Source organism: Nycticebus coucang, chromosome 17 (genome assembly GCF_027406575.1).
Source record: "Nycticebus coucang isolate mNycCou1 chromosome 17, mNycCou1.pri, whole genome shotgun sequence".
NCBI lineage: Eukaryota > Metazoa > Chordata > Mammalia > Primates > Lorisidae > Nycticebus > Nycticebus coucang.
In genome coordinates this window covers 71,848,642-71,863,783 of record NC_069796.1, presented here as the reverse complement: position 1 = coordinate 71,863,783, position 15,142 = coordinate 71,848,642, and the positions used below count along the sequence as shown (strand labels likewise).

Sequence of the window (15,142 nt, the reverse complement as noted above, 5' to 3'; positions counted from 1 at the left end):
GGCTCACAGCAACCTCTAACTCTTGGGCTTACGCGATTCTCTTGCCTCAGCCTCCCGAGCAGCTGGGACTACAGGCACCCGCCACAACGCCCGGCTATTTTTCTGTTGCAGTTTGGCCGGGGCTGGGTCCGAACCCGCCACCCTCGGCATATGGGGCCGGCGCCCTACTCACTGAGCCACAGGCGCCGCCCTTTCTTTTTTTTTTTTGAGACAGAGCCTCAAGCTGTCATCCTGGGTAGAGTGCCGTGGCATCACAGCTCACAGCAACCTCCAACTCCTGGGCTCAAGCAATTCTCCTGCCTCCGCCTCCCAAGCTGGGACTACAGGCACCTGCCACAACGCCCAGCTATTTTTTGGTTGCAGCCGTCATTGTTGTTTGGCGGGCCCAGGCTGGATACGAACCCGCCAGCTCAGGTGTATGTGGCTGGCACCTTAGCCGCTTGAGCCACAGGTGCCGAGCCTATTTTTATTTTCTTATTAGCACTTATCACACTTGTTGAGTGTGAATTTATTATTTCCATCCCCTGCTAGAACATAAGGCCCATAGAAGAGAAGCTTTGTTGGTCTTACTGACCATTGTGTCTTTTTTTTTTTGTGGTTTTTGACCGGGGCTGGGTTTGAACCCGCCACCTCCGGCATATGGGACCAGCGCCCTACTCCTTGAGCCACAGGCACCGCCATGACCATTGTGTCTTAATCTACTAGGATGGCACTTGGCATAGACTAGGAACTCAGTAAGTATTGGCTGAATCCATGCATGACTAAATCCATGAATCAGATTGGAACCAGAACATACCAACGGCATCCGAGAGTCCATACACTCGTTGGCCATAAGCATCCGTCTTGTCCCAGACGAAGGTGTAGGCCAGGTTGGGAGAAGCCTGGAATGACTTCTGGAAGAGATGCCCCTCCACCGCGACCATCAGGTGAACTCTGATAAGGTTCAGGGGCACCGTGGACTGGGTCATGGTAATCTTCAGCAGCGACTTGTATCCTGCAGTTCTGGAGCTCAGATAGCAAAGCTTCACATTGGAACCAGGGAGCTCAATTTCTTCATGAAGAACCTGAGGGAGAAACACAGGGTAGACACACATGTCACACATGCCCCTGGAGGTGAGCTGTCGGCATCCCCTGCCGCCTTTCTGCTACCCCCCTCACCGAAACATCACACCTTAAGTGGCTGTAAGAATCACTTGCCACAGCTGAGCAAGAAAAAAAAAAAATCAACCAAAACTTTATCCTACACCACAGAGTGAAGGGGCTGAGGTTATGATTTTTGGATTAATAATTATTCTTGGTCACTATTGTGTTTCTTTTTAAAAACTACACTGTTGGCAAAAGATGTAAATAAGAACAGCAGGCTTTATTGCTAGCTGCGTGCAAGGAGGCCACGAGAGGCTGTAATTATGTGAACCTACTACTTCCACTGACAATTGGAATAAAGCAACGGGGAGGCAATAATGTAATCTGCCCTCTGTCGTAACACCGATGTAGATCATTAAAGCATCTCTTATCATGTATTTCTGTGACTAACAGGAATAAAAAGCAATTTGCAGGTGGGTTGCACATATGTATACTGTTTTTATTTTATTAAAAGCTCCGGCGACTGCCAAAGTCTTGAATGACTACCTGCAAACATCTAGCATGTTCAGGAGGGATTCAAACTTTCCTCTCCAGTGACTATAAATTCTATTGTGTTCCTACTTTTTGTTTCTCTCTTTTAATATTAGTTTCTGGCTCATTCAGGGAGCGATGTGCTGGGAGGAAGCTGGCCAGTTGGTTTTGGTAACAGAACTACCGATAGCCCTGCCCTGGTCCCCGCCTTTCCTACCTGGGTCTCAGGCACAATTGGATTCTGCCCAGGGGCAGCACTGAAGAAGGTGGACAGAGGGGAGGAGATGATGATCGGATCAGGGCGGACAAAGCCACTGAGGTCACAGCTGGGGATGGAGTTCTCTTCCGTCTTCATCACCAGGGTGTCCATGGCGTAAAAGCTATTCCAAGGCAGCCACACAGTCCGCTCCTGGCTCATGAACGGGGCTCGCTCAAAGTGCAGAGTCAAGGACGCGCCCCCGTTGGCGATCAGGTCAAATCTGGAGGGAGGAGAATGGGCTTACTGAGGGGTGGACGCACCTTCAGACAAGGGGGGATGCTCTGGCCTCCTCACCTGAGGGCAGTGAGAGGAGAAGAGCAGAGAGGAGGGGAAATGTGGCTTTGGAGACAGAGAGGTGGGGTTGGAATCCAAACTCTACCACTTAACTAATTGTGTGGCGATGGGCTGGTTCCTAACCCTCTTTATCTGTAAAATGAAAATAATGGTACCTACATACACGGTGTGGCTGAGAGAATGAATAAGATGAGTATACAGCAGAGGTCAGGAAATGATAGCCTGTCGGCTAAATCTAGCCCACCATTTGTTTTGATAAATAAAGTTTTATTGGCACACAGCTACAATCATTTGTTCATGCATCCTCTGTGGCTGCTTTCCCGACGCAAAGCTGAAACTATTTACTATGCAGCCCTTTGGAGAACATGGTTGCTGATCCTTGGTAGAAAGCACTTAGCACAGTTGTAGGCTGATAAAAATGTTCAGTAAATAATGTAGTTACAGTGAGACGACGTTAGGACAAGGAAGCACTCAACGCAGCATTCTTCTCGTCAACCTTATCTCTGTATCTGACGTCTGTGATAATGGTTCTTAAACTACATTCCTGGTCCCTCAAAAGCTGGACAGAGGTCTACTACCAGTAAAGAAACATAAAGGTTCTTGCCCAGTAACAGAAAACAGAAAAGAAGGAGGTTAATGGAGAGAAGTTTTCTTTCTTTTTTTTTTTTTTATTGTTGAGGATTCATTGAGGGTACAATAAGCCAGGTTACACTGATTCCAATTGTTAGGTAAAGTCCCTCTTGCAATCATGTCTTGCCCCCATAAAGTGTGACACACACCAAAGCCCCACCCCCTCCCTCCATCCCTCTTTCTGCTTTCCCCCCCATAACCTTAATTGTCATTAATTGTCCTCATATCAAAATTGAGTACATAGGATTCATGCTTCTCCATTCTTGTGATGCTTTACTAAGAATTATGTCTTCCACTTCCATCCAGGTTAATACGAAGGATGTAAAGTCTCCATTTTTTTTTTTAACGGCTGAATAGTATTCCATGGTATACATATACCACAGCTTGTTAATCCATTCCTGGGTTGGTGGGCATTTAGGCTGTTTCCACATTTTGGTGATTGTAAATTGAGCTGCAATAAACAGTCTAGTACAAGTGTCCTTATGATAAAAGGATTTTTTTCCTTCTGGGTAGATGCCCAGTAATGGGATTGCAGGATCAAATGGGAGGTCTAGCTTGAGTGCTTTGAGGTTTCTCCATACTTCCTTCCAGAAAGGTTGTACTAGTTTGCAGTCCCACCAGCAGTGCACAAGTGTTCCCTTCTGGAGAGAAGTTTTTCATTTTTTAAACTTTACTCCCCCACTAAAATCTCAGCTCTCCAAGGGCAGTGGTGCTGTCCGTCTTGGTCACTCCAGACGGCCCAGTGGCTGACAGAGCCCCAGATCACAGTAAAGCCTAGTGAAAGCACACTTGACTCGGCTTCACCCAGTCTTAGTAACACACTGGTGTTTTTAGTGGGCATAAGATGAAGGAACAAGGAGCACATGAAGATCAGAGAACGCACGGGACACCAGTTCATTCATTACTTCATTTAGGTGCCGATTTACCGGGCCTATGTGCTGGCGGGATGGTTTCATATAGTACCTAGAGAGTCAGATGTCTTGAAGCGACGTTGTTCCCAGCTGGCAGGATGGGATCCACACAAATGTGTGCGGCACACACCGTCACGCAACAGACTGTGGGATTCCTCGCAGCGTTCCCAGTCACCTTCTGTGACTTCTGTGGCTGAGCAAGATAAACGAGCTGCAGAGCCACTGATCCAGGAGGTCGGATAGATGACGCGGGAGTGGATTTGGGCCATGGTTAGCGAGGAAGCAGCTGGGAGGAATGAAGCTGCAGGAGGAGAGGACGGACAGCAGAGGCGGGGCTCAGAGACGTCTTCTCGTGTGTCTCAGAGGACTTCGCAGGAATTGACTCAAATACGTCAGCTCCGTAAGAACACGGCTTCTAAGAACGAACAAAGGCAAGAGTGGCCCTGCACGGCACACACCTGCTGTCCTAGTGTTTTTAAATAATTAGCTTTGGCTACAGAAATGTATTTGTGAGATGGAAATTTAAAGAAGGCTGAAGATTTGATGTGAATCATTAGACTCCTTATTTGGTTTCAGATGTGAGAATATGAGGCTAGGGTGACTGTGGCTGGGAATTGTTGAAACCACTGGCAAGGCCACCTGAGGACTTTAGACGACACAGCCAGACTCTTCACCAGGAAAAGGCAAGACCCCCAGTTCTCACCTCCATGATGTGTCTGTGATTTTCCAGGGAAATGTGGTATATCAGCCTTATAGCTAACAGTCCCTTTTTCATTTGAAATAGAATGTCATTGTGTGTGTGTGTGTTTTTCTTAGTCCAGAGTGAGGAGTGAATGTTTTCATCTTTCCATACATTTCTTCTCTTCTTCTTATCTTTTTAAAAAATTTCTACCCTATCTCCAAATGGATTAAGGAAATGACAGAGCTTTCATGTTGATGGGGGCTGAACGGTGCATGTTTCTAATCAGAAGATAATAGGGGAAGGTTGCCTCCTTCACACAGCAGGGTGACTGCTAAATGTATTTAATTAGACTTCTCTGATTACATGCCACCCCTTCAAAACAGTAGTGAAAACAACACAACTCCTAAAGCCACAGATGAAAGCAGAAGGGGATCACCACAGGACACTATGTCATGTGGATTCTTGTCACCCTGCACTGCCTTTGATTTAAAATAGGAGTTAGTTTCTAAGAACTACCTTCCCTCTCCTGTCTAGAATCTGCCCCCGCCACTAACGTGTACACAAAAGCATTTGCCTGATATGGAAAAAAGGAAGGTGATGGCTGTCAGCAGCCCCCAGTAGGCTGGCCTTCCCATTCATTTTCTCTTTTTGACACCTCACCAAAAAGCACAAAATATCTTTGAGGGGGATCCTCAGGAGTCTGGCCTGGTGGGCACTCCAGTCCACGGGGGCAGTCACTCCGTCACCAGTAGGTACGAGCCCTGCAAAGCTACTTACGTGCCATCCTGGCGGGTGATGGTGTAGCCGTATTTTGGGTACTTGACAAAAGACACGTTCACGCCAACCAGGGGCGTTCCATCTGTGGTTACTACTTGGCCTCGGATAAGGGAAACCAAACTGCAAGAGAAAGAAACACAGGTCTTTGAACCACACACAGGAGAACAAAGGGACAATCCCTTACCCTCTCTGCTCCTCCATCCTCCTCTGGTCCTGAAGGCAGGGAGGAGACTTTTAACATTAACTTTTGGCTTCCCTCGACCACACCTCACAGAGAGGGTGGGACTAAAGGGAAGTCCCTGGTGCTTTGCTTTGCCTTAGGAACAAAGCTTGTGACATTTTGGAGTGTAATCTATGGGCAGCATTCTTGTCACTCAGCAATGGGGTCTCCTGTGCACCTTTTACCTTGGCCTTACTCCATTCTTGACATCATTTGGCTTTTGTTTGGCCCAAGCTTCAAGCTGCCCCTTGTCACTCAGGAGAGTGCCGCAGCCTGGCGCAGAGAGGAGCATACTTGGGTGAGAGCTTCCCCATCTGCTCACTTCTTTCTTTCTTTTTTTTTGGCTTTGGAGGAAGGCCAGGTTATGCTTCTTCCCTAGGCTAAGATGTTACGGGAGTGCAAGGGAGCACATCGAGGTTTTTGTGAGGCTGGGACACGCACATACATTGTTTTTTGTTGCCCCCTAACAGCAGAATTTTTCATAATTCATGAGAGCCTGAGAGAAAGAGAACATTGTGGATTTTTTTTTTTTTTTTTTGTGGTAGTAGTAATCTTGGCTCCTAGATTCTGGATTCTATGTAACTACATATTTCTCATATCAAATTCCTGCTCCCTTGGGAAGGGTTGGTCAAAATTCTTCCCAATGTGTCCAGAGTCAGGGAAAGCCCCCCTCTCTCCAGGTCATAGTAACTAGAACTTTCCTAAGAATGCCAGTTTCCAACCAGCTACCTCTGGGAAATCCTATAAAGCCATGGCAATGTAGCACTTGTGGCTCAAAGGAGTAGGGCGCCAGCCCCATACGCTGGAGGTGGCAGGTTCAAACCCAGCCCCGGCCAAAAACTGCAAAAACCCCCAATATTCCACTCAAAATCCATGGAAGGAGAATGCATATGCCTCCTCTCATGGGAATTTTCTGGAATTATGGAGAAACGGGACAAAGAGAAGCTGCATTTCAGCACTGAGCCCCCAATCGACCAGAAAGGTCTGCAGCTGTATAGTCGGCCTTTAAGATGCTGGGCAATTTGGCAAAAGCAGAGAGGTTCCTGGGCTCCCCGGTTCCTGGACACATTCCCAATTTCTGGACTAGGTAATCAACTGACCTTTCCTTGCCAGAATCTTGTCAAAGTCTCCTCAAACATTGGAATGCACTTCCTTTCTCAATCCCAGGTGTCCCGAAAACCGGAGGGATGCGGTCTCCAGGCACCTCTCTTTTTATTAGCAGTACCCCCAACTGTTCAACTCCAGCCCTTCGATGATCTCAAGAGTGTTTAGGCTGTTCTACTGACAGATCTAATTGTCTGCTCATGGCTGCCTAACAAATGAATCCCATTTTTAGCTGGTTCCAACCACAATGCTAGAATCTTTTGAAAGTGGAAAACTAATTTATGAAAATAATCCTTTTGTTCAATTCCATTTTCTTATCTGAGCTCAGACTAAGATTCCTTTAAGGCCTTACCAGACACTATTTTAAAATCAATGATGTGTGTTGATGACCATAAGGTACACAGCGCTCGTGATGAGAAAACAAAATTAGGAGTACATTCCATAATGGGTTTCTCCCCCTCTTCTTTTTTTCTACAACTATTTCTTTTAAATCATTCCTGTAGCATAAGCCTTTGCAGAGTGCCAACAGAATAAAAGGGGCTGAGTTGCCTGTGATTACTGCTGTCGGTTTTTTCCTAAATCTTCATTGCTGTTCGCTACCTATAGTTTCCAGGCAGTCAATTTTCAGAGAAGACTCAGCTAAGAAATGCTATCAGTTCATTTCTATTTATGATTATTGATGTGTAACAATTATCACATTATCTAGATAGTGAGATCTGCTCTATAAATTACAGTGGTGGAGTCAAAGCATTTTAGTTATTTTTGTATGCCATTATCTAGGGGAACGCCTTTTTAGAAGTCTTGAATTAAGTTCTTTTTTACTCCTCGCTTTGTCCTTTATTATTTGTCAGACGATAATGCACTGAAATTCACATGCTCACTGAACTTCAACCCGTGTCTTGGAGTAGCATTTTGCACTTCTGAATTATGTATCCATGCAGACTCACTGCAGAACATGGGCTTATTTGGGTGGAGCTATCTAATGTGATGTTCCAGGCTGCAGAGAAGCTTTCTCTAAAGCAACTTTCTTTCAGGTCTCCTGGGCTGCTATAGTCCACCACAGGTTCTGGGTTTGCCTGTATCTTGGCTCTAGCTCAAGATGCCTTCTGGGCGGGGTAACAATTAGTGAGGCTGATAAGATTAAATCAGAAGGGACAGGCAAAGAGAGAGTGTGCAAGGGAGAATAGTGGGGAACGTCTGCATTTAGGGTAGAATTAATGGAATGGTAATTAGGAAGCAGATTGAAATAGATCATGGCCCATCAGAGGATGCATTTACAACATAAGCAAACCATATGCAAACCCCAACTAAATGCTTATGGCCTAATGCAAGCCTTGCCTGGTCATGAGTCTCTGGCAAGATGAATCATGTTCATAATTAAAAGGAATTGTACCTATAGAGATCCTCCCATACTGGGATCTAATAAACAGGAAAAAATACTTTTTTATTTTTTTACAAATTTTTTGAGAGGCTTATCTTATTAAAAGAAGCAATAATACCATTACTGTGTGTCATAACTGTGAAAGTCAATTAAATTAGAAAGATAAATCTTTAAATTTAAAACATTTTCTTTGAGAAGGTCTACCTACATACAGACCAGCTGGTCTTTGGTAGGTCTGCAGAACAAAGAGAAGGTTGGATATTTTGTAAGAAGGAGAATGTTAAGTATTGTTTTGAACAAAAAGTTTATCAGTGCTAGTAAAGTTCTGGGGAGATGGCAAATTCTGACTGGTGAGTGTGATGGTAGGTAAAACTCGTCTGAAAGTAATAGCAGGGGGTTTCAGATAAAACTGGTCTCAGGTTATAGCAGGAAGTTTCAGCACCCAGGCTAGCTGAGAAATTATATACGTGGAGCAATGTTATGTGCCTTGAGGGCTTTTTCTCTCTGGCCCTTCCCCCCTGGTTATAGTTGGGTATGATAAGAACGACCCAATTTGTATGATCAACTTTCACATATATGATAAGATTATTTTAATTTTACTAATCAAGAAAATTTGGTTTATGATCCCAATATGATGCAGTTAGGAGGTGTCAGAGTTGAAATAGAAGGCTGAGACTATTTTTTCTTTTCTATTACTATTTCTTTTTCTATTTTATTTATTTTTTTTGTACAGACAGAGTCTCACTTTATTGCCCTCGGTAGAGCACCGTGGCATCACACAGCTCATGGCAACCTCCAACTCCTGGGCTTAGGCAATTCTCTTGCCTCAGCCTCCTGAGTAGCTGGGACTAGAGGTGCCCGCCACAGTGCCCAGCTATTTTATTTTTATTTTTTTATTTTTGCAGTTTTTGGCCGGGGCTGGATTTGAACCTGCTGCCTCTGATATATGAGGCTGGCGCCCTACTCCTTTGAGCCACAGGTGCTGCCCACGCCTGGCTATTTTTTTGTTGCAGTTTGTCTAGGGTCGGATTTGAACTCACCACCCTCAGTATATGGGGCCGGCACCCTACCCACTGAGCCACAGGCGCCACCCTCTATTTTATTTTATTTTATTATTTTTTTTAAATTTTTTTCCCTCTATTTTATTTTTAATAGAGAAAAGCTAAAGTTATTGGCCTAAGATAACCTTGTTAAGAACCCTTATATTCGGGCGGCGCCTGTGGCTCAAAGGAGTAGGGTGCTGGCCCCATATGCCAGAGGTGGTGGGTTCAAACCCAGCCCCGGCCAAAAACTGCAAAAAAAAAAAGAACCCTCATATTCAGAAGACCTGCTAAGAATTGGGACTGCACAACTTTCCAGAGAGTTCTGAGAAGCTGGAGAATTGGCTGTGCCACTGGCCACTGCTTCTTCATCCCACCCTGGCCAGGCTCTCTCAGGGAGGAGCAAAATTGTGGCCTGCCAGTGTCTCCTCCCCAAAGTTTCATGGTGGGGTTGGGGTGGAGGGTGGAGAAGCTCCAGGAAAATCACTGTGAAGTCAGGGGCTGCTAAGAAGTGAAGTCTGGTTATTCCTTCCCTGGTTGCAGGCCTAGGGGGGTAACATACTTCCTGAGTTGCTCCGGGCTTACCAGAGCAAGGTTAAATAAACATAAAGATGGCACCATGTGGGTTGCCAACGGGGCAAAGGGGCCAGGACCATCCTGTTCAAGTTCCTAGTCCCTAAAAGTTTTGTTGAAAAAGACTAAACCAGCAATTTTTATTTCTCCAAGGGAAGGAGCAGAGTCAGAGTTGGGTACCCCAGGAAGACCCTGCCCCCGCATCTCCACGTCTTAACATCTGCACTGGCCCACGTGAGCGTGAGATCTGTCACGTGCAGCCAGGTCAGAAGCCCCCTTGCCTCTCCCACTCCATCTCTCCACCCTCAGAATCAGAAACGGTGTCTAGAACAGAGAAGAGAGTCGTGTCGGGCTGGGGGCCAAGCGGTTTTAAGACCAAACCTTCCTTTTGCTCTCTTCTCCAGGAGCAGAGTTCTAAATTGTCCTGGGGCAAAGGGAGGCCCAAGTTGATGACAAAATAAATCTAGAACTTGATCCTAGGATATCCATAAGCCTCAAATTAGCAACTGAGGGCAAAAAGAAACTCTGAGAGGATGAGGAGTGAAACTCAGTGGCAGGACGCTTTGCACACAGCAGATAATTAGGAGATGCAGCAGATGAGAGGGCTGTGAGGATTAGAGATAATCTGCACTAAGTCTCTGCTTCATTCTAGGTGCTCAGTACATTCTTGCACCTGGCATCATCTGGACTCTAAGATGCCAAGAATGGTAGGTTGTGTTATCAAGTCAATAATAGCTTTCAAAAGTACTCTCCTGAACAAAGGATTTCCCCTATCTTCAAACAAAAGCCACTATCAGAGGCATAATAAGGTTGATTTAAAATAATGATAATAATGTCATAAACTAATAGATCATAAAAATGTTCCAAAACCAGGGAATCAACAGGTATCTCCAGCAGGTTCTAGATTGAAGGTGGTCAGTTCCTACAGAGAGACCAGGACTCTGCTTTGGGGCCAACCTTAAGTGAGCTGCTGTGGGGAGCTGTCCCCAGCGTGCAGATAGTTCCAGGTCGACTGGGCCCATGGAAAAGCTGGAGCATTTCTTCCTTCTCTCTGCTCCAACAGGAAGAAAACCAGTGACTTTAGCAGCTGGAAGGACAGAGGGTACCTACCTGCTGTTGAAGGGATTGTCTCCTGGAATGATGTGGGTGCTGTCTTTGCCTGCCAAGAGCTTGATGCGGTCATAGAAAGATTTCACGGCGGGCCACTCCGTCTGGCCTTGCTGAATGATGTCCAAGGGGTCCCGGGACCCCCGGCAGAGCAAGCTGTTCTGACAGGCTGACTGTAGGCAGCAGTCAGGGTCCAGGCAATCCACCAGGCCATCTGGAAGGGCAGAGGCAGAGCCAGGGTCAGCGGATTTCAAAGCTGCTTGGAGATGCTAACACCTGTGTTACCAGCACAGGCATGAGCAGCATCAAACCTTCCCAAGGGCCTAAGGTGGCAGGTTGCATATAGCAAGCCTTGTGTATTTCCAATCTATATGCATAGAAAATAGAAGACTGAAAGAAAGTAATTAAAAATGTTGACAAATGGTTATCCCTGGCTAGTAGACTAGTGCATTTCTCTTCGTTTTCTTTATTATTCTTTTTTTGAGTTTCTGCATTTTTCTGCTATGAAGTAAGAACAAACAGTTTGCTTTAAAAAAAAAAACAGCACCAAATATTACCTATAGCCAGTTCCCAAGGGCCTGTGCTAATGGGTGCACAAATCATCAAAATGCAGGGGATTTCTTAAATCTCACTGTAACGCAGAAAAGCATTCTGTCCCAGCTCCCTCTCAGCCAAGGAGGAGACAACTGACCAGCAGGAAAACCAGGGGCTGTGAGTTTTATTTACATATGCCAGGAAATGCAGAGAATTGGCTGTAGCCTGGCAATGTAGAGATTAAAGCCATCAGTTTACCCAACTGTTTTTGGTTCTACCTTCCTGTACACCTGCAGGACTTTGAACATTCTGATTTACCTGCCTACATCCCTGCCCCTTCACCCCTTTTGCTAGGCTGATTCCCATTCACTCAGCTACCATTCAACAAATACTTGAATGTTGTCCACATGCTGGAAATAAAACAGCAAGCAAAGAACCATGGGTGTCTGTAACTAAAGGGCTGACAGTATGTAGGGTGTCCAAAGGTCACCCCTAAAGCTGCCATATGTAGGGAAAATGGGAAATTTAGTAAAATGTACCTTTACTTATAAAATATTTATTACAGATTTTACAAAGGGGTGGCTAACACATACAGAATGCTTTGTTAAATTTTGTAATGAATGTTTGTACATTTAGCTACAATTTCCCATTTTCCCTATGTATGGTGACACTAAGGGCAATTTTATGGCCTTCACTAATGCTGGTGATCTGCTGGTGCCTTGATCTTAGACTTTCCAGCCCCCAGAACTATGAGAAATAAATGTTTCTTGTTTGCACCATGTAGGTCAAACCGACCAAGACAGAGCAGATATTCCTGTTCTTTATATCCCTGAATCAGAGGTTTTCAAAGAACAGTTCTGGATCAAAATCCTGAGAGGAGAATCCTATGGAAAGGATCTGGCTCATCCCAAAACTCTCCAGGGAGACCCTCCAGGAGCAGGTCCTAGAATTTGCATTTTAACCATGATTCTCAGGTGATTCTAAAGCACAATAAATTTTAGAAACTATTGTTGTTAAGCCAACTTTCTTGTACTGGAATTAATTATCTCTTTATGTATGTCTCCCTATCTGGAAAATTAACTCCTTGAAGAGAAGAACAGTGTCTGATCAATTTTCATAGTCATGCCTAGATTAGTGCCAAGCATCGAATTGAGCACTCAACAAACGTTTGTTGAATGAATAAATGACTGTCAACTGTCTCCCATTCCTCACGTGCCTGTGAGGGCTGAGGACGAGAATGTTTAGGGTGGTGTGTACTTCTTGGAATTTCTTATTATAATAGATTAGTTGGCCAACCTTATTTATTCTTCTGGAAATTGACTGAACACACAGTTGAGAAACTTGGAGAATAACTTGCTTGTACTTCCTGGATTTGATAGAAAAGCATTTTTTTTTTTTGCTGTAATTTAACACAGAAACATGCACTCAAACCCTGGGCTTTGCCTTGACTAACACTTGTATTGGAAAGCTGAATCACAAGCCTGGCTGGGTGCTTTAAATTTACTACAATGTAATTTTTTGGTATTACCCTTTTTGTTCGGTTCTGCTAACAAAATTGAAATATGTAATTTCACCAAAGTTCCACTGTAATTTAGCAATTAATGTACAATTATTTTAATGCATTATTTTCTTTTTAGCAAACAAACAAATTAGGAGGTTGCATGTTTTGCTTGGCTTTAAATTACTAAAACTAGCCTCTCATTTTCCACATGGGCAAGTGTTGCTCATGTGCCTCGTAACACATTTAGATTTACAGAATTTCCTAGAAAGACAGACATAAGAGGGTGAGCAGGCCAAACATACTTTAAATTTAGGGACTTTCAAAATCAAGGCTCTGATCCTCTCAGGCTGATGTGGTGCTGGCTGAATTGGGTACTACCCAGAGTTTGGCAAACCTCAGACCCCAGAATTCTGTTTCTCATTCTGCAACAGAATTAGAGAGTGCATCTCATAGCGAGATGATACTGAGGTATTGTTTCAGATCCACATTCAGATTGTGCAATCCAGAGGAAAGGCTACTGGCAAAATAAGCATGGGGGAAAAAAAGAGTGCCTAGAATTCTGTCTTGAATATCACGTTCCATGGATTGCCTTCGCTGGACAGACAGGATCTGCCGGGGAATGCCTGCTTCAGATTTTAAAAATAACCCACCGAGATATGTTGGCAGCGCTTCACTCAGCAGCCGCAGAGGCTTCTCAGGTGAGAAGAACCCCACTGTTGTTAGCATTATAGATTTCTTTAAGGTCACCAGCCTCTTCCGATTAGGAGTGCCATCCATCTCTGGTGGCCTTTCTGTCCTGAAGCTGGTGAAGTGTTTCCTCCCCCTCCAATCCATCCATTCTGAGGACCTCTTTGGGCTCAAAGAATAACTTAAGACAGTTTTCCTATTAAGCACTGAACGTGTCTCTCCTCCGTCCCCTCCAGCCTGCCAGTCTTTCTGGGCTTGCGACTGCTTCCAAACCATGCACCTCAGATTTCTGCACTGTTTTGTTGATCTGGGCTTTTCATTCAGGAGCCCGTCTGGGAGGAGATGGCCTAAACACAGAGGCAGCAGCAGACAATAAATGCTAAAAAGGGAAGAAAAAAATCGAATAGAAATGCTTTCTTCCTACATATTTACATTTACCTGCTCCAGGGACTGTGTGTATTTGGGGTCCCACCTGTTATTAAGTGTTGGGCATACGTTATGTCTACAATGACCTCATCACGCTGCGTTATTATGGGCTGCCGCCACTGAGCACTTTCAGACGACACCGTGAACTTTAAATTGGCACTCCAATCTCCCAGTGGCCTGTCAGTCATGAGAATCGCGTCTTCATGCCAGCAAGCCCCTCGGATGGAGTCTGACATTGCAATCTTCAGTAAATTACCCTGTCACTGACAATCTTGCAGTTATCTCGCAAACAATCAAGCAGGCAATCAAACTGTTCTGAATTGCCAGTTCAGGACCTGAGAGGCGGCCGATGTCTCCATTCAACAGCAGCGGGAAAACGGCCGGGCCCTCCTCCAACGTCGGAGGATTTATTTATTTATTTATCTACCTACTTATTTGTTTGTCTGGTTGGCCCCCCCGGGTGAGGGTGGGTGGGAGAGGTCTGCAGAGCCCTCAAAAAGGGCCCGATTCTGACTCAGCGATTATGGGAGAGCCATTTTAGGCCTTCCCATTCCGGCCCCGGTGGTGGCACACGCCTTGCTTAATCTTACCTCACTCAGTGAAACGGGGCCAAGGAGAATTTCCGTCAGCACTGAGGCTAAATCACAGCTCTGGCTGGGTTCTACACAGGCATGTCATATGCTAATTGTAATGGTGCTTTCAGAAAATGTGGATGTGGAGGAACTTTCTGGGAGCAATGCTGAGGCATTCTTTCCATTGCTTTTGATAAAGAAAATCAGAGATACCCTTTCTGCAGTTCTGGCAACGTAAAGCAGAAATCATTTTGAATAATGCTGAATTGAATCCTTTGGATTAAAAGTCCCCAGGTAAAAAGCCAAAATTCTACGCAGCAACAGAAGAGGTGGCCTCTGCAATCAGATGCATTTGGGTATGAAGCTCATACCTCCTCGTTCTCAGCCATGTGAGAGGATTCGCATTGCTGAGCCTCAGTTTCCTTGCCCTTAAAACTAAGCTGTAATAGTGCATCCACCATGGGGATATGTGATGGAGAACAGAGAGACAGAAATACGTAGCATACATATAATGTCGGTCTAACACACGTATGTGTTCAACGACTTGCAGGTATGACTGTAACCAGACATTCTCTGAAGTTTTCAACCTTTTCATTCTTCAAAAGGTCAACTGAAAATAAATGAAACTAATACCCCTTTATATTTAGAGTCATTCATTGGTTTGAATTGGTTGAACTGTAGCAAGAATATATGCTGTCAAACAGTGATAGGTTAATAAAATTAATAGTAATAATACAAGCAGCCCCCAAGTTACAAGCATCTGACTTACATACAACTCACACTTATGAATGGAGGCTACTGCAGTAATCCCCAAGTTTACAAACATCAGA

The 15,142-nt window shown here is 44.8% G+C and overlaps 1 protein-coding gene across 12 annotated transcripts in view; it reads right to left on the bottom strand.

The window, feature by feature from the left end:
- The window catches only part of TENM2 (teneurin transmembrane protein 2), a 1,234,499-nt gene that overhangs the window by 71,170 nt on the left and 1,148,187 nt on the right, over positions 1–15,142 (bottom strand). For all 12 annotated transcript variants that reach the window (XM_053567520.1, XM_053567521.1, XM_053567522.1 and 9 more), the window contains 4 exons: positions 10,596–10,806; positions 5,168–5,287; positions 1,832–2,093; positions 797–1,064 (listed from right to left, as the gene is read on the bottom strand). In XM_053567520.1, coding sequence (XP_053423495.1) covers positions 797–1,064; positions 1,832–2,093; positions 5,168–5,287; positions 10,596–10,806 — 861 coding nt within the window. The remainder of the gene's footprint in view (positions 1–796; positions 1,065–1,831; positions 2,094–5,167; positions 5,288–10,595; positions 10,807–15,142) is intronic.